This window comes from Bos grunniens, chromosome 3 (assembly GCF_055505025.1).
Source record: "Bos grunniens cultivar Pamir isolate PY7600 chromosome 3, Bosgru_T2T1.0, whole genome shotgun sequence".
NCBI classification, from domain to species: Eukaryota; Metazoa; Chordata; class Mammalia; order Artiodactyla; family Bovidae; genus Bos; species Bos grunniens.
The window spans coordinates 1,234,499-1,253,611 of record NC_141167.1 but is presented as its reverse complement, the minus strand read 5'-3'; the positions used below and the strand labels follow the sequence as shown (position 1 = coordinate 1,253,611).

The 19,113-nt window shown below is 58.2% G+C and overlaps 1 protein-coding gene across 5 annotated transcripts; it reads left to right on the top strand.

Annotated features, from left to right (window-relative positions):
* The first annotated feature begins 25 nt into the window (after positions 1 to 25).
* PPP1R7 (protein phosphatase 1 regulatory subunit 7) lies at positions 26 to 16,134 on the top strand. Of its 5 annotated transcripts, none has more exons than XM_086374814.1 (11): positions 26 to 106; positions 2,622 to 2,683; positions 3,167 to 3,295; positions 6,140 to 6,195; positions 6,739 to 6,804; positions 7,376 to 7,506; positions 7,837 to 7,999; positions 9,080 to 9,196; positions 10,029 to 10,133; positions 12,572 to 12,658; positions 15,847 to 16,134. In XM_086374814.1, exons 3-11 carry the CDS (start codon positions 3,229 to 3,231, stop codon positions 16,021 to 16,023), a joined length of 969 nt encoding a protein of 322 aa, XP_086230940.1. In that variant the 5' UTR covers positions 26 to 106; positions 2,622 to 2,683; positions 3,167 to 3,228; the 3' UTR covers positions 16,024 to 16,134. The 5 variants fall into 5 exon arrangements, with proteins under 5 accessions (XP_086230940.1, XP_086230933.1, XP_086230968.1 ...); XM_086374823.1 differs by lacking the exon at positions 26 to 106 and adding an exon at positions 169 to 338; XM_086374807.1 differs by lacking the exon at positions 2,622 to 2,683.
* Positions 16,135 to 19,113: the final 2,979 nt, after the last annotated feature.

Below are 19,113 nucleotides of genomic sequence, written 5' to 3'. Positions count from 1 at the left end.
GATTGGCTGAGGGGCCTGAGGCGACAGATTCCGGAAAGGGAAAGAGCAGCCAACATGGCGGCGGAGCGCGGCGCGGGCCAGCAACAGTCGCAGGAAATGATGGAGGGTGAGCGGCCCCACAGGGCGGCGACCGAAGGGCCCGGCGGGCGGGGGCGGGGTCGGCGGCCCGTGCCAGTCATGCCCGGGAGAAACGGGGCGGCCTGGGCCCAGCCCCGCGCGCCCCGTGACATCTGCCAGCCGGCAGGGCGGGGGTGGCCCCGGACAGCCGGACGCGGACCCCGGTGCTGAGGCGGCAGTGGCCGGGAGGGCGCGGGCGGCCGGGGCGACGGGGGCCGCAGGTCCGGGGCGAGCGGCGGGAGGGCCGGGCTTGTGGGTGAGGACTGAGGGCGCGGCGGTCCCGCAGCCCCCTGTACCCGCCCCAGCTGCGGGGATCCTCGCACCGAATCCCTGAGCTTGACCCGCGAGACAGGTCCCCAGGCAGCTGACCGGGATGCGAGGCGCGGGCTCGCTGGGACCCGCCCGAGGCAGCTCATTGGTGGACGCGGCAGGGGTGGAGAAGGGTCCTCTGGAAAGCGAACCGGTTGAGGGGAACGGCTGACCCCAGCCGAGAGTTGAGTGATAGAATCGACAGGTTCCAGTTTTCAAAGCTATAATAGATCCAGAAGACTAATTTCAACTCTTTGGCTTTGTTGAAAACAAATCTGCATGCGTGTTATGTGTGTATATAATTACATGCACACCTAGCCCCAGGGGAGAGCCAGTCGTGTCTTTGAGCGCTCATTGTACTTTTGGCTCTGCTGGTTTCCTGAGGGCTCCCGAAGAGAAGCCGGGGTCTCCAGTGTCAAGTGCTAGGGAAGGGGTGGAAGAGGCGGCCCCACGTTTGGGAGTGATGGCTGCAGCAGCCAGAGCCAGCTCCCTGCTGCACCTCGAAGGATGTACCAGTCAGCCAGGCTGGAGACCGGGGTTGGGGGTCGGGAGGGCGGGAAAGAGCAAAGGCCGCCTCCGCTGAAAGAAAGCACGTACAGGCATAGGGCTGTGAGGGAGTGTGACCTGTCGGAGTGACCAGGAGTGACAGGGGTACTGGAGGAGAGTGTGGCGGGTGAGGTACGCAGGGCACGTGGTGGAGGGCCTGGGTGGAGGGGAGGAGCTCGGGAAGGTCTTGGATCTGGAGACCTTTGGGTCTTTCTGAGCAGGGAAGCACCTCTTCTTAGCCGCCTTCTTCCCGCCCTCCCACCTCTCCCACTTCCTCTTCAGCCGTCTCCTTGTCTTGGTAAATGGCAAATGGGAGGAAACCTAGGCAATTCCTTCTCTCTGGCTGCCACCCATTCGACAAATCAGCAAGCTCTGCTGCCCCCACTTCCCTAGTATCTCCCAGTATTTGCTACCTCTCCTGTTCCCCCTGCCAATACCTTGAGCCAGGCCACTGTCCCCAGTGCCCCACAGTCACCTGGTATGCTGATCTGCTATCCCATATTTCACTTTGGCTGCCCTTCATGAGCTAAGCCCCTGCCACCCTGGGCTCAGCTGCACCAGACCATTGCCCAGTAGACTTGCTGTCCCTTAGCCTGGACCACAGAGAGGCTGTGCCTAGTGACGGCTAATTTATTACACGTCTTCATACATGTCACGCACATGCTTTTGTGCCTGACAGCGACGCTGATATGTGGGTACTGTACTGCACCTTCTACTTGTGAGGAGACTGAGGCTTCGAAAAGGAAGTAACAGGTCAAAGCTGTGTCTGTCGGGGTAAGGTGCACACTCAGGAAGAGTCACGGGCATTCTAGGCATTTGGGGAGTCAAAGATCAGATTTGGATTCTGGGATCAGATCAGAGTCTCTGGGGAATAGATTTAAACAGACAGACAAGCCACTGAGAGACCAGGTAGGAGGCCAGGCAGGAGCACAGACCACAGGTAGTGAGTAGCTGATCTAAGACAGTTGCCAGTAAGTTGCAGGAAGAAGGAATGGGTGTGGTGGTGTTAGAGATGAATTCATCAGGACTTGGCCAACAGCCTTTGCTGGTGCTGCTTTACTAATCCCAGTGGAAGACTCGGAGTTGAAGCAGCGTCCCTCCCCACGGAACACACCCCTCTGTAGATGAGCTGTGGTCAGAGAAGAGAGAATCCTTGCCCTGTGACTGATGACACCACGCAGCCTGCGAGTGCTCTAGCTCTTCCAGACAGGCTTCCACAGAGGTTGCAAAAAAATTGAGAAAAAGGAAAATTATCTGACAGTCTTGCCAAAAGATTTTTTACCAGTCAGCTACATTTAACTGGGCTCCCCAGGTGATGCTAGTCGTAAAGAACCCTGCCTGCCAATGTAGGAGACATAAGAGACATGGGTTTGATCCCTGGGTTGTGAAGATTCCCCTGAAGGAGGGCATGGCAACCGACTCCAGTATTCTTGCCTGGAGAATCCCACGGACAGAGGAGCCTGGTGGGCTACGGTCCGACGACTGAGGCGACTCGGCACTCACCGAGTACAGGACTGCGCTGGGTTGACCGTGCCGTGGTGTTAAGACCATGACTCGTGTGGGGCGTGGAGCACTGCTGGCTGTCTTCTCCTTTTCTAGAGCGCCCCACTGCCCACAGTCTGATTTGAGTTAGTCTTGATTTCTTTCAGAACGTGGGCCTGTGAACTGGGCTGGTTTTCTTGGCCAAATGGATAGTGGAGCCTGGATGAAGGTATGTGGCGGGAGGGTCACACGGTCCCCTCTGTGTGGATATCCAGGCCAAGAGGGCGCGGACAGGAGGTGCTTCTCTGTGTGTTACCGTTAGCACGTTCAGCCACAAGCCACCCAGGCCTTCCAGATACCTGGCGTTCTTCACGACTCCTTGAGCGCAGGAGTAGTGTGCTCCTCACAAGGTGAGGGTTAGGGTTAGGGTTAGGGTTAGTGAGGAGCACACTACTCCTGCTCTCAAGGAATCGTTAACCCGCGGCCTCCCTGGTCTCCCCTCTTCCCAAAGCCCAGTCCTCCCCTCCTCTGGGTGGTGCCTCACATGGTGCCAGGACACACGCGGAAAGTACTCAAATGTTTGTTGACCTGAATTCAACAAAAGTTCTTGAATGAAGTCTTTCTGACTTCCAGCTGGATGTCAGTCTGTTATATGTTCCTCACTGAGTTCCCTAACGTGAATATGCGTTCTTATGGGTGTGTGTGGGTTCAGTTGACAGGCGGGTTGAATCAGAAGAGTCGGGCGACGACGAAGGGAAGAAGCAGAACAGCGGGATGGTGGCGGACCTCAGCGCGCACAGCCTAAAGGATGGAGAGGAGCGGGGAGGCGAGGACCCAGAAGGTACCGGCCGAGAGGAGGGCCTGAGACCCACTCAGCGGCAGGACACGAGCTCTGCTGCCTGTGCTCAGCCTGGGGACGGGGGAGGGATGCCACCTGGCACGGACCCTGCCCACTCTGGAGGCCCACAGGGCCCAGTGGGCGAGGGCTTGGAGCAGGGCCCCCTCTGAGGCGCTCGCTGAGTCAGCTCCACACTTAGGGCACTTGCAGGCAAGATGGATGGTTTCCTAATTTCACGGAAGGCAAATACAGCCACTGGTGATACTGGACAAGTGTGTCCTCTGGAACAGAACCAGGAAATCATGTATCACCCCCATGTTCAGAAAGCGAGACTGAAGTGAAATAAGCATTGCGTGCCTTCCTCTCCTGCCTCGGCCACATGGACTAACTTTATCTCAGAGAGGTCGTTTCTGAATCCCTCTGCACCATGCTTGTCAGCCTGAGGATCAGCTTCTAAATTGTCTTCTTAGTGATTAAAAACAGCAAAATGAATTTAGAGTTGAAAAAAGTGTTCTCTGCCTGTAATGGTGGTTTTTCACCCCTGAACCATGATCGAAACCTTTGTTCTTTGTTTGCTTAGAAAATCAGTTTCCACTGAGAGAAGTGAGGGAAACCATACACACAGAAGGATGTCCAAAATATATTAGGTGGAAAAAGCAGATTTTTTTACAAACAATGTGCATGTTAAAATCCTATCTTTGTTTTTTAAATATTGATAATAGCATATAGTTTTGCCTACTTGAGAGAGAAAACATGTCCAGTGATTGCGGCGGGGGATCTCTAAACAGCAGGTTGAGAGGGCCTTGTGCATTCTGCATTTTCTCGGTTTGTCTCCATCGTGGGGGTTTTAAGGCATCAATACTCGTGCATTCCTCTTACGGTGATAAAAGCAAAACTAGTCTTTAAAGTAACATCATGCTCTGTGCCAGCTCACATGCTTGGTAACTATGGCAACCTAATTTCAAGGCAAAAGGCAACTACCACAGAAGTACCACTCACGTTATTTAGGAACTTCAGAGGCAGCGTTCTGGAAGCCATGTGGGTGGAGAAGCGCGTGGGAGGGATGGGTGACAGCTCTCCCTGGGGCTGAGTCACGGGAGGCCGGGGCGAGCGCCTGACGGCACGTCCTGCCACCCAGCGTGCTGACGCGCTGGCGCGGGTGCTCCCGGCACGGAAGCGGGTCCCACCCGGGCTCCTGCCTCCAGGAACCTGGCTAGCAGTCCTCCAGGGAGGCGCGCCTGCCTAAGTCCTCAGAGGCCCGGGGCCTGCTCCTTCCTGTGCTTGTTTAGGTCTTTAGGTTCCAGTAAACAGATTCATACCTGTCAGCTGCTACCTTTCCCTTATTTTCTGTAAGTTAATGTTTTAACACTTGAAACATATGTGAGAGGTTCAGGAAGGTGGCTGGTAGCGTCTGTCTCAAAGGTTAAGCGGGCGTGTTGAACGCCGCCCTGCGCTGCGTGCGCCACAGACAGAGCCCTTAGCCTTGTGACCGGGATCCTGGTTTGGACCCCACGTGGCCGCCCTGCCTTTGTTGAGCCGTGTCTTTCTTTGCAGCTCTGACTTCATGTTGTTGGCTGTGCTGTCTTTTGAAGAGGGATCATTTTGGGCAATCTCTTGGTTTTGCTCAACTCCTTTTATTTAATTCTTGGATTTGTTGACATTCCATAAAGCTATGGCTGATCTAGAGTAAATGGCATGTTTTGTTTTTTAACTAGCCATTGTTGACAGTTATGGAAAAGCTGGTACAATGAATTTAGCCAGTATAGGGCCAGGAAGTCTCTCAGGCTGCTCCCAAGTTGGGCATGCCTCTCCAGGGCCTCCAGTCCAGCGTGTGAGCTGCCCGTCCTGGGGAGGCGCCGGGGGTATGAGGCCAGGATGTGGGCAGTGTTGCTGTAGGGAAGACGCAGAGGCAGGAGGCCGCTGAGCAGTGGCGGTAACCGTCGTCCCCGGGGCACAGGCCAGACAGCAGGCACGCCCACCAAGGACCAGGCGCTCTGCACACAGGCGACCCAGTTTCTTCAGCAGCATATTGTGAGCAAAAGCAGACTGCATGGAAATGCTCTCCGGTTCTGTGCGTGACCTCTTGCAGGTCCTGATGCACCTGGCAGGCTGGGAGAGCAGCTCAGCCTTCTAGTCAGACGTGCTGCGCTTGGTCCGGACCTGCCCTCCTTGGCCCCTCCAGGGCCCTGGAGACTGCTCTCCAGGGCGGACTGGCTCCCAGCCTCCCCAGCTCCTCAGCAAGTGCTATTTCACTTACTTGGCAAGGCTCTTTGATCCTGCCGGTTGAACTGAGCTTCATTTTGTTTTGCTCTGTGCAGAGAGACGTGTCTGTAGAGGCAGGGCCATTTTCCAAAGCAATGAAAGGCACGTCCTAGAACATCTGATGTGCCTGGCATGACCCACATTTAAGTGACCTGATTCATTGCCACAGACCAGAAGGGAAAGACTGGGGGCAGGCTGCCCCGAGGTACCGCTGCAGGCTGCGCTGGAAGGTGGCGGTGGGCAGCTTCCGTGCTGCTGGCTCGGGTCACCTGAGGCTCGGTCACCCCCCGCCCTTCTGCCAACAGCTTCAGACTACATTTCCTTTCTTGGAAAGTTGTAGGACGTGGGTGGGATCTTGGAGGCCTGTGCCAGTAGCTGAGTTCAGGAGACAGAACCTTAAGAGGTGCTCGTTGTCAGGTGTCAGCTCCACCGCGTCATCGCTGCCCTCGGGTGTCGCCTGCAGGGTCCTCCTCTGTTGAGCTGGCCCTGCGCTTTAGGCAGCCCGCCCCAGCTGGCCCCCAATGGCCAGGCACGTGCTCCTGGAGACCAGAGCTCTGAATGGGCTTTTTCTTCTTCCTTTTCCAGAAGGACAAGAGCTGCCTGTGGATATGGAGACCATTAGCCTGGACAGAGACGCAGAGGTAACGCTGCCTGCTCAGCCACCCCAGGGGCCTGGTGGCGGAGTGCTCTGCCATCAGGGTGTCTTTTACGAAGGTGCCAGATTAGTAGGTGGTTTCCCTGGAAGGTCCAGTAGTCGGGGCCTCCCTTGGTTGCTCAGAGTCCTTGTGTTCTCACTGTTTTTAACACCAGTGCTTGATCTCATTGTGCTTTACACACCAAGAATTGTGTGGCAGAGGCAGCGCCTTGACTGCTGCTACACGCGTCAGATGATTGCACCGTCCTGGGGCCATGAGGAGCCGCAGGCGAGGGCGGGGCAGCCCCCAGGGGTGACGAGGGGCGCGCGGGCGAGAGCAGGCTTCTCGCGCCGCTAGTTCGGAGGGTCGGTCTCACATCAGGCTGCTGCCTGTCACGGCACGGCTGTGCCCGCGTCAGCTGTCCCCACAGCTCCGGAAGGCACTGTTCCCCAAGCCCCGCCGCCTCCCAGCCTCCTCGTGGCTCCAAGCCCGGGGAGCGCGTCTCCAGGTGCTTGTCTGCAGCTGAACTAGGTTTTGTTTCTGTTTCAGGATGTTGATTTGAATCACTATCGCATTGGAAAAATTGAAGGATTTGAGGTGCTGAAGAAAGTGAAGGTGAGAGGAGCTCGTCCTTGCATGGGAGGGGCCCATGTGACCCTGCAGAGTGCATCCCCCCGCAGGATGTGGATAAACCGGAACAGATCAGTTCTGCGCGGTGACCGTGCTCAGGAAGGTGCCGCACTGCACCGGGAGCGTCCCTCGGGCACCTTTGACCCTGAGCCCTGCAGGGTGATAGGTCAGATGCTCGGCTGGCTGGCTCTCCCCAGGTTCACGCGGCGGCTCAGATCAGCGGTGCCTCCATCAGAGCCTGCCTGCAGCCACGTGCAGCCCAGACTGCGTGTGCTTAACTCACTACAGTTCAGTCTGGTTTTCAAAACTGAGCCACCGAGAGTTCTCTCTGCTGCAAAACAGCACCCCTCCCCTTGCCCAGGGCCTCCCTCACCAAGTAAGAACGCTCATCAGGGCCTCCCTCCATCCCCGTGGGTGTCTGCCCGTCCTGTCCAGGTCAGCACCTTTCTAGAAAACAGGAGGAAAACCCCGTGTGCAGAGGCCAAGTCCGGGGACAGTGGGCCCTCCTGCAGGCCTCCCCGTCGCCTGTGCCAGCTGCCCTTTTTCTGTCCCCCAGACGCTCTGCCTCCGGCAGAATTTGATCAAGTGCATTGAGAACCTAGAGGGGCTGCAGAGCCTCCGAGAGCTGGACCTTTATGACAACCAGATCCGGAGGATCGAGAACCTGGACGCGCTGACAGAGCTGGAGTGAGTTGTGAGGCTGCAGGGGGCCCGGCAGCCACCCCCAAACCAGTCCCGCAGCCCGAACCTGGGCCTGGGGAGCCCCCGGGGGCACCGGCTTGCCCACAGTCCCAGCCCACACGTGAAGCCTTTGACTGGAGATGTCAGGCTGAGCTCCTCAGGGAGAAGACGGTTTCTGTCCTCAGCCCTGTGCTGGGAGCCGGGGCAGCAGGCTTCGGGGGCCCTATGGGCTGCCCGCCCCGCCACGTTCCCCGGGCGGGCTGCTGCCTCTAAGCCCGCTACATCCTGAGCTCGGTGTGGCCTGTGCTTGTTAATAAATGCTTTGCCTGTTCCCAGGGTTTTAGATATTTCTTTTAATCTACTGAGAAACATTGAAGGAATTGATAAGTTGACACGACTGAAGAAGCTCTTCTTGGTCAACAACAAGATCAACAAAATTGAGAACATAAGCAGCTTGCACCAACTGCAGATGCTGGAGCTGGGGTCCAACCGGATACGGGTGGGTGTGGGCACAGGGCGCGGCCTGGAGCTGTGTCTCACGAGACCGTGTGCTCGCTGGGGGTCGGTGTTAGTGAAAGCGTGGCCCTTTCTTCTGCACACAGCACTCTGTTGCTCCTCATTCGAGTCACAATGTAACTCTTAGCTGACCCTCCCATTGCACTCTGGCCCGACAGGAGCCCCCAGCGCTTTGCTTTTGAACATGCCGCTGGGTGTGTTTTTAGACGCACCTCTTGGCACAGAGGGGCCCGTGCACAGCAGGGTGACGGGCCCCGACTCTGGGCCGTGGTGGGGTGGGCACAGCCTGGTGCATGGTTGGCCCACACACCCCTGCTGAGTGGCTGAGGGCGGGGTTTCTGAGCCCTTCCTCCACCTCCATGCCAGAAATGCCCCTCCAGCTTTTGGAAGCTTCTAGCACACTGGTCAGCTCAGGTTGGCCCTTGTGAGTTAGACAGGACGCAAACCAAGAAGAGTAGTTGCGGCACAGGGCTTCTTGTGCCGTTGGTGGCGGTGCGGCTGAGAGCAGCAAAGCAGCGCGTGTGAGACTGGGCGTGGCCCAGGCATCAGCGTGTCCGCAGCGTCCCTTTGGGGGGTGGGGGGGGCCGCGTCACTGCCCTGCCCCGGGGTCCTCGTCCTCCCGGACCAGCCCCGGCCCGTTCTGTGAGGACTGAACAAGAGGCTCGCTCTGCACTCAGAGGCCCCACTGCAGCCCGTGCCGGAAAAGCTCAGCTAGCCTGCTGTGGGAGAGTGGTGTACCCGGGAGGCGGGGACCTGAGGCCTGCCAGGGGGCGCTCACTAGCGCAGCTGCCCACAGGGCACTGGGGAGCACGGGGCAGAGCGGGGAGGAGCAGAGCACCCCCAGGAGCCTGGAGGCGTCCCAGGCCCGGGGCTCCCGCAGCTGTCACCCGCAGGACACCACCGGCGTCTTGTTCTCAGGTTGCACTCTGAAGTGAGGTTGCCTAGGGCGGGATCCCAGAGTGGGTAATACCTGCTTGACATCGCACGCAGCTTCGTCGGCTCGCCCGAGGGGGCGGGCCCTTTCCCCTCCCCAGTGACTGCTGCCTTGTCCTGATTTTCACAGGCGATTGAAAATATCGACACATTAACCAACCTGGAGAGTTTGTTTTTGGGGAAAAACAAGATCACTAAGCTTCAGAATCTTGACGCACTCACCAACCTGACCGTCCTCAGCATGCAGGTACGGACCGCCCAGCCTCCCGCCCCGCGCACCCCTGGGGCAGGGCTCTGCTCCTCCACTGTCTCCACGCTGGGCAGCACTTGGCTTCACTGTCAGTGAGAAATGGAGACATCACACTTCACAGATCTGCAACACCCGTGACAGGCATGGACCTGAGGTTTCCTTCCTTAACACACCACGTATCTTCTCCTAACGAAAGTCCAGGCGGTTTTTAGCCAGGGCAGCTCATCTTTCCACAGCTCATGCTGTGCTGGGCTCCATGGTGGGAGTGACACCCCCGTCCCGTCCCGTCCCGTCCGTGCTCGGGGGCGTGCCACCTGGGCATGGTTGGGCAGTGCCCACATAGGGTGGGCAGTGCCTGCGTGGCTGTGGCCCGGCTCCTTTCGTCAGGAGCAGGCGCGTGGTGGTGGGCCTGGGGGCATCAGTGGCAGGCCATGGGGACAGGACCCCCAGGACCACCCATGCCTCTCGGAAAGCAGGTGTCGTTCAAATCCGTGTGAGAAGCGGGCGCTGTGCTCTAACTCGAGTTACGATGGATGCCAAAAGAAATGAGAACCAAATGACTTTAAATATTCTGATTTTGACATTTTTGAGTTAATTATTTGAGGTAGACCTTTCTCAAGTAGAATTTGAAAAGTGAGTTTTGTGCATCAAAGCCTTTGGCCATGTGCACGAGTTTGGCCCAGGACGGCGGACGCAGGGCCCTAGTCTGCCTCCCTCTGGGCCAGGCCCCTGCAGGCGCTGTGGGCGGCGCCCAGTTCTCAGGAGCCCTGTGTCCGCCGCCCTGCTCCCAGAAGCGCCCGGTCTCACGCCATTCCAACTCTCCCTGCAGAGCAACCGGCTGACCAAGATCGAGGGCCTGCAGAGCCTGGTGAACCTCCGGGAGCTCTATCTCAGCCACAACGGCATCGAGGTCATCGAGGGCCTGGACAACAATGTAAGAGCTGAGCTGTGTCGCGGGGGGGGTCACTGCAAGGCCCTGCGGGCGTGGGAAGGCGTCTGGAAAGGAACCCGGGGCTTCTCTGTTGGTCCAGTGCTTACGTCTTCGAGCTTCCAATGCAGGGGACACGGGTTCCGTCCCTGGTGAGGGGACTAAGATCCTACGTGCAGCGTGGCATGGCCAACAATAATTAAAACAGAAACCCTAGCTGCTCCTGGGTGTCCCTGTGCCGTGGAGGACTCTTAGTTGTCAGCCGCTGCCCTCTCTTCCTGCCCCTGGCCACCGGCTTCCTGGCCCCACCCCCAGCTGAGAGCCCAGATCCTGCACCTTCCTCGCTCCCTCCTCCCCCTCCCCCCTTCTCCCCCTCCCTCCCCACCAGCCCTGCCCACCCAGCACAGGACAGCCTTAGAAGCACTGGGCAGGGGGGACAGCCCTGGCCCTGAGCCTGCAGGAAGTCCCTGCCCTCCTCAGCTGCCACAGGCCAGCCTGCTTTCCCCCAGCACAGTATTCAAGACAAATAAAATGCTTGAACTCACTCAATTTCACTGGGTGTTTTTTCCTGTTTTAATTGCCAGCAGGTGTAACCTAGTCGGTCGCCTGGTAAGCACTGTTTCAATCTTCGTAAGGGCTTCTTTGGCCCTGGGCCTCATCAGCATCAGTGAGGTTTTAGGGGAAACCCACTTTCTGGATTTTGTTTCACCAACATTTACAGAATTCTGGAAGAGGTGGTGAATTCGCCTCCAGTGGGTTTGGCACCTCCCCTGCCTTTCACTTGGATGTTTGCAGAGCTGGCGTGTGACCTGGGTGCACGCCCGGGCGGCGCAGGATGGGAGGTTGAGGCCAGGCTCTGAGAGGTGGGGCTGGGCAGGGACCCCTCCCCACGCCAGTCCCCGCGGCCAGCTGGAGGGTCTGCGCGGGAGAGGGCGTGGCCCCCGGGAGCAGCAGAACGCCAGGCTGGCAGGACGGGGCAGGAACTTGGGAGGTGTCCTGGAGGTGTGCTGCACGGCCCGGCCCGGCCCGGTACTGGACCCCATGTGGGCCTCTGCAGCAAAACAGGACAGAGAATTGTGGCTTTAAAGCAATTATATTTTTGTAACGTCCTCCTAATCAAATGGAACAGGCTTTACCCAACTAGAGAGCAAACGTTGTCCTGTATTTTCCTCTGAGCTGCGTCTCTTAACTTCCCTGGAGTTTACTCTTGTGGTACGAGGCCAGGCGGTCAGTGATCTTTCTCCCAAACGGAGAACGCCCGCTCCCCCGGCGCCCTGGGGCCGCCCTGCTCTGGACTTCTCCAGGTGCTGGGCCTTGCCGCAGCTCTGCCCCGGGAGACTGCGGTTGCAGACACTGCACTCTCTGGGGCGCTTGCTCTCCCTGCCCCACCTTACCCCCATCCCTCTCCTTACCTTTTTTTAAGTAATTAGTACTGGTTTGCTTTTGAATGAGGTTTCAAAACACTGTCCAGCTCCCCAGAAAATCTCAAGGTAGCATCAAGCACGGGATGGGGTCCTTGTGTGGAGGTTTGGGCCTGTTCTGGCCGCTGGGCGCCCCCGCCCTGGTCTCTGCACGGGGGCTGCCACGGGGTCACGGCCTCCACATGCCATAGAGGCTGCAGCCCGGCCAGTTCCCGCGCACGCGCTCCCCACGCCACCCAGCCCCTGAAGCAGGCACAGCGGGCCTAGCCGGGCCCCACCCCACCATCCCTGCGCCGCTTCCTGCGCAGTTCTCCCGAGTCCCTGTCTGCCCAAAGCCCCTGCAGCCCGCGGGCAGGTGCCTGCCGGCCTGCTGCAGTCAGTGGCCATCTGAGCAGCAGTCGGCAGAAGCAGCCCCTGCCCGTGTCAGCGCCCAGATGGGCTGCTCGAGCTCTCTTCTCTGCGCCAGAAGCAGAGTCCCTTCCAGAAGGGATGGCACGGGGCCTGGCCCTTCCCCGCCCTCGCCATGCCTCGGGTCCTCTGCCCTAAGTGAAGAGGGACTGTTTCAGGATCGTTTGGGGTTGAATGTCTCTTCGGGACAGGCACTAGATAAACGCTGCTACACCTCCTGCCCCGCAGGGCCCACCCCAGGGGCCCGGGCAGCCTCCCAGCGCCCAGGCCTCTTCTGCTTTGGCAGGTGTTACCTGCCCCTTCAGGCCCGGGCATCTCACTGGGGTCCTTTGGACCAGGATGTGGGAGTCTGGGTCGTGGAGTCCGATGGCACTGGTTTCAGACCCCAGGGACGAGCGCAGTGAGGCAGCGGAGAGGATTCGGTGTAAACTGGGCAGGAGCTGCAGGAGGGCGCAGGGCCATGCCCCCCACCCCTACCCGCCAACACCCCCTTTCCTGTGAGGGCAGAGGGCAGCTCGCCTCGCGCTGTAAGCCCAGCGCCCAGCGCGGTGTGCATGGCCACAGAGTCGCAGCAGAAATGAGGTAATGCAGGAAAATTTTATCTCCTTGTTCTAGAACAAACTCACGATGTTGGACATTGCGTCAAATAGAATCAAAAAGATTGAGAATGTCAGCCACCTAACAGAGCTGCAGGAATTCTGGGTAAGTGCAACGCATGTGCGCTTGCTGGCGCTCAGCTGAGCGGGTCCCGGTGCCTGGAGTGTGTCTGCTGTGGCTCTAGGGGCTGGGCCAGGGACCGAGGGCTCGGGGGGCCGCAGACGCAGTCCCCACACTGCATGTGGCCTTCCAGCAACAGCGTCACCAGCGAGCTGGGTAAAGTCACGGCAGTCAGGCCCTGCCCCAGCCCAGAGGCAGAGCAGTCGATGGCCAGGCGCGTGAGAACCTGGGAAGCCGTGATCCGTGTGGGTTAGTTCCAGGATCGCCGTGTGGCTGGAGGGCTTCCAGACGCAGCCCTCGGGCTGTGCTTCCAGCTCAGATGGCCCAGAACCACGGGAGGAGGTATGGATGGGCCTCTGTGGTTGGTCACCTTGGAACGTGCCTCGTGTTAGTCTCATGGCGATGGGGGTGGTTCCTGGAGCCCACTGATGAGAAACGAGGCAAAAGAAGCGGGCGTTGCAGGTCAACCCCCAGCTGAGATCCTCAGGGTCAAGGTTCCACATGCGTGCCCCAAGCGTGACTCCTACAGGGAGTGCCATGTGCAAAGCGGCGTCGTCAGAGATCTGTGCTGTGTCCACGGCCTGCCCCTTGCTTGGCCAGCCATTCTGCCAGCCCTCTGGCGTCCTGGGTGTTCTCTGCTCCCCGACTCAGAAGTGCCCCGGGCTTCCCTGTGAGCACGCCGCTGCCCCCTAGTGACGGCACAGGGCACGACGCCAGGGCCGGCCGCCGAAGTCGGGCGTGAAGCGAGCCGTGGGAGCTGCGGTTTGGTGTGCAGCCCAGCCCTGCAGGAGGGTGTGGCCGGGGGTCGGCAGAGGATCCGAGCAGAGAGATTCGGTCTGAAGAGGCAGGGAGCCACACAGCCAGAGCAGGAGCCCAGAGCCGGGGTCCTGACGGGCTGCTCCAGCACCGGGGCACGCAGCACACAACATGCGCCCACCCCTCACCCCAGCCCAGCCAGGTGCCGGCCCTCGTGCCCCTGCGATCCTCCCGGGAGCCTGTGCTGGCCTGAGTGACAGAGGCCCCAGGAGGCAGGATGCCCCCACGATGGGGTCGTAAGCAGACTGGCTGTGTCTGGGGGGCTTGCGTGCTCTCCGACCCCCAGCTTTCTATGAAGTAGCAGACTCCTAGTCTTGATGCCAGCAGCCTACAAGTGATTTTGTTGCGTCAGAAAAATAGCTTGAGGATTCTCCCACATCTGGGTTTTGTTTCAAGCGTTGCTGAATTGGAGGGGAAGTGAATGTGAATTTTGTATGTAAATGTCAACCACTGGAATAGACTCTGGAGACCGTGTGCCTGGAGCGCCATCCTGGCTGTGTCTGCAGCAGGACCCCAGCGTGGGTTCAGGCAGGACGCTCACGTGTGAGCCCAGGATCACCCGCCAGGAGTTGGCAGAGTCCTCGGGGTCACCAGCGTGCCCACGCGACCACACGTACCCGGGAGAGAGACGGCCACAGGCCGCCGTCCCCGTGTGCTCTGCCTGCGAGGGGTGCTGGTCAGGACGTTGGGGGGACCTCCACTGTGTGTCCACGTAACGCAGCAGTCAAGTGTGGAACGGCTGGAGAACAAGCTCGAGGCCGCAGGGAGCAGCCCGCTGCATCTGGGTGCGGGCCCTGCTGCACGACCAGCAGCCAGCTTGCTTTAAAGGTCACTTCCTGTGACAGGAAAAACCAAGAAGGAGGCAGGAGGCAGTCTAGATCGGAAGGAACTAAAGTGGTGCTTCCGGGAGGTTCTTTGAGAAGACGAGCGCACCAGGAGCTCACTCCCCACGCCTTGCTCCTTCACACCTCGGCTGGGAAGATCTCAGGAGAGACATACAGACCACCGCCCCCCACCCACCCCGCCGCGTGACCCTTCCAGATGTTCTAGACTTTTTGTGGAGACGATACAGGTGAATGGTTTTGAGTTTCATTTTGAACACATACAAAGACGCATCTGGGAGTTCCCTTGTCTAAGGCGAGGGAACACACTTGGCGCTGAGCAAAACCCCTAGGTCCACTCTCCTAAATCCTGGGGAAAGCGCTGGAGGCTGGCCGTGCTCGGAACACCCGAACTGATGAGGCCCGGGGCTTGTGAACGCAGTAACTGCCAGGACAGCGGAGTCAGCACACCTGTGACGGCTCACGGGGGGAGCATGTGGCGTGCACGTCTGGCTCAGATGACTGGAGGGGAGAGGAGGCGCGGACGAGTCACGGACACCACCAGCAGCGACACGGGAAAGGGGTCGGAGTAGATCCGGCTGCCACGCCCTCCGCTCTGAAGGAGGGACAGGGCTCAGTTTGTTCCATGAAGGTGTCTTTTCACTTCTGTGGACGTTATTGACACTCACGTGATACAGACCTGCCTTAAGAACACACCTCGCAGCACTCCCCCGTTATCGCCGTATTTTGTAGCAGAAACACAGAAGCCATGTTTTTTAAGGAAGAAAATACAAAAAATGCTTATAAATAGACTGTGTGTTTTGCCAAAAGAAAGGTAGAAGGTGCTGCTTAAAACACAAAACAAACACTAAAGACCAACTGGAGAGCAGAGCCGTCCGTCCAGTCTGGAAGGTGTGGGGCAGTAAGACTGTGGGCGCCAGGGGCCCCCGGACCACAGCAGGAGCCAGACAGCCGTGCTTACCAAGGGGCACGTGTTGAAGGCGTGCACCCCGTGCTCATGCGGCCCCTGTTAGCTGGCCGGCTGTAGCCCCAGCCCCTGGGCCACAGCCTCCTCCTGCCCTGACTGCACGTGGTTGAGCCCGGAGGACGGTGATGGACGGGCGGGGCGGGGCGCTGGTCACGGCTCCTCCAGGAGCAGCCCTTGTCCCTTTGCGGTAGAGGCACCGTGCCCCCCTGGGAGCAGGCCTTGGGGCCTCCACAGCCTCCGAGTTTGGAAACCTGGGTGTCCCAGGGCGGCTGGCACACGAGGCCCACGGGGAGTTCCGTGAACACGGGCTTCCTTAAGCAGGCGAGTCTGAGAAACCCTCTCTGCCTGGGGCAGGGGCGGGCACTGTGTGGCGGCTCCTTTGTCCCTCTACGGACCGGAGATGGACTTAGCGCGTCCGCCAGGTTCCTCCCGCGGGACGCAGCCCGGCCAGCACACGCCCGGGGGGACGGCCGGCCTATCTTCTGCATGGGGCGGGGTGAGGGCCGTGGGGTCCTGAGGCATCTCTTGACGCGTGCCTGTCCCCCCAGATGAACGACAACCTCCTGGACTGCTGGAGTGACCTGGACGAGCTCAAGGGCGCCAGGAGCCTGGAGACGGTGTACCTGGAGCGGAACCCCCTGCAGCGGGACCCGCAGTACCGGCGGAAGATCATGCTGGCCCTGCCCAGCGTGCGGCAGATCGACGCCACCTTCGTCAGGTTCTGAGGCCCGCTCCTGCAGAGCCTCCTGGCCACGGTTCTGGCCCGCCCGCCGCTCCTGCAGCGCCACTGTATCGGCAGTCACAAACCCAGAGGCAATAAAAAGGCGCTGAGTGAAGCTGCGTGTGCCGGGCCGTCCCCGCCGACCAGGTGTGGCCCCCCCGCGCTCCGTGTCCTCCCCTCAGAGGGCGCTCAGAGCCCCCCTGAGGGTGAAGCAGTGAGTCTGGGAGGGTGTCCAGGGGCCCTCGGGCCTTTCTGCCCACAATTCTGCAGTCTCTTGGGCCAGTAGATGCCCTTTGTAAACTGTATGTATTAGCAATAAACTGCAGGCAGAGGGCGCCTCAGCCCTGTGTGCCGCAGGCCCCATCGCCCTTGGAGGGCGGGGGGCTCCATCGGTCCCCGCAGCCCTCAGGCCGGAGGAGCAGCCTCTGCACGCGGTGTGGGACCGCTGGCGGGTCCGAGCCCACCAGGTCTCCACAGGACTGTGTCCAGAGAGCTGCCCTCGTTGCCACGCTTACGTTGCCCCTTCTTACCCCATCAGTGTGCTTTTCTGTATAAACTCACACCCACAGTCACCCTGAGTGTGACAAGGACCTTGTCATCTCGCAGGGCCTCAGACTTGCCCTTCTGCAGCCTAAGAACCAAACCACGCGGTCCCCGGGGCTCCTCCTGCTTCCGAGGCTCGAGCTGAGCGGCCAGTGTGGGCCCCTCCTGCCTCGTGTGTCTGCGTCGGTTCAAGGTTAAGTTTGTTAAAATGGAATTAAAACTGCATGTCCTCGGCTGCGTCTGTAGCCACGTCTCACAGGGGCAGCCAGTCCCTGTGGTCACAGGGAGTCCTGCAGGCAGGCCGCCCAGGAGCTTGTCACAGCCGGGCATCCACGCTGGGGTTCGGAGCTCAGCGGTGACCCCTGCCTGGTGGGCTGAGGGTGAGGTCACGTCCAAGTCCTCACTCACATCTGGGCCAGAATGGGCCGTGTGGCTGACACGGCCGAGCAGGCTGTGGGCCAGGAAAGCATGCTCAGGTGTGGCCTGAGCCCAGAAGGAGCCTGAAGACTGTGTTGTGAGCCTGGGACTCTGCCCTCGGCCAGGCAGGTCTGAGGATGAGAGAGAGGCGTTGTAGACACACACGGGCTCAGGGTCTGAGTGCCCTTGCTGGGAAACGTGGAGGAGCCCGTCCAAGCTAAACATAAATCCAAGTGAGGAACCTGCAGCAGCACTGAAACCAGAACCCCTGGTTTAAAAGCACGCCCAGCTGCTGGCGGGGTCTGCAAACACCAGGGCACGGTTCCCGACGAGACGCAGAACTTGCGCCTAAACAACAAGAGTGGCCTGACTGCGGCTCCAGTTCAGCTCAGTCTAGTCACTGAGTCGTATCCGACTCTTTGTGACCCCATGAACCGCAGCAGCCAGGCCTGCCTGTCCATCACAGATGCCCGGAGTTCACCCAGACTCACGTCCATCGAGTCAGTGATGCCATCCAGCCATCTCATCCTCCGTCATCCCCTTCTCCTCCTGACCCCAATCCCTCCCAGCATCAGAGTCTTTTCCAATGAGTCAACTCTTCGCATGAGGTGGCCAAAGTACTGGAGTTTCAGCTTTAGCATCATTCCTTCCAAAGAAATCCCAGGGCTGATCTCCTTTAGAGTGGACTGGTTGGATCTCCTTGCAGTCCAAGGGACTCTCAAGAGTCTTCTCCAACAATACATTTCAAACGCATCAATTCTTCGGCGCTCAGCTTTCTTCACAGTCCAACGCTCACATCCACACACGACCACTGGAAAAACCATAGCCTTGACTAGACGGGCCTTTGTCAGCAAAGTAATGTCTCTGCTTTTGAATATGCTATCTAGGTTGGTCATAACTTTCCTTCCGAGGAGTAAGCGTCTTTTAATTTCATGGCTGCAGTCACCATCTGCAGTGATTTTGGAGCCCAAAAAATAAAGTCTGACACTGTTTCCACTGTTTCCCCATCTATTTCCCATGAAGTGATGGGACCAGATGCCATAATCTTCGTTTTCTGAATGTTGAGCTTTAAGCCAACTTTTTCACTCTCCTCTTTCATCAAGGGACTTTTTAGTTCCTCTTCACTTTCTGCCATAAGGGTGGTGTCATTTGCATATCTGAGGTTATTGATATTTCTCCCGGCAGTCTTGATTCCAGCTTGTGTTTCTTCCAGTCCAGCGTTTCTCATGATGTACTCTGCATATAAGTTAAATAAGCAGGGTGACAATATCCAGCCTTGATGTTCTCCTTTTCCTATTTGGAACCAGTCTGTTGTTCCATGTCCAGTTCTAACTGTTGCTTCCTGACCTGTATATAGGTTTCTCAAGAGGCAGGTCAGGTGGTCTGGTATTCCCATCTCTTTCAGAATTTTCCACAGTTTATTGTGATCCATACAGTCAAAGGCTTTGGCATAGTCAATAAAGCAGAAATAGATGTTTTTCTGGAATTCTCTTGCTTTTTCCATGATCCAGCGGATGTTGGCAATTTGATCTCTGGTTCCTCTGCCTTTTCTAAAACCAGCTTGAACATCAGGAAGTTCACGGTTCACATATTGCTGAAGCCTGGCTTGGAGAATTTTGAGCATGACTTTACTAGCGTGTGAGATGAGTGCAATTGTGCGGTAGTTTGAGCATTCTTTGGCATTGCCTTTCTTTGGGATTTGAATGAAAACTGACCTTTTCTAGTCCTGTGGCCACTGCTGAGTTTTCCAAATGTGCTGGCATATTGAGTGCAGCACTTTCACAGCATCATCTTCCAGGATTTGAAATAGCTCAACTGGAATTCCATCACCTCCACTAGCTTTGTTCGTAGTGATGCTTTCTAAGGCCCACTTGACTTCACATTCCAGGATGTCTGGCTCTAGGTGAATGATCACACCATTGTGATTATCTTGGTCGTGAAGATCTTTTTTGTACAATTCTGTGTATTCTTACCACCTCTTCTTAATACCTTCTGCTTCTGTTAGGTCCATACCATTTCTGTCCTTTATCGAGCCCATCTTTCCATGAAATGAACTGCGGCTTACTGTTTTCTTAAAGCTGGAGGTGAGATGAGGGTACAGAGGCAGAGACTGTGCAGGTTTTCACTTCAGTGT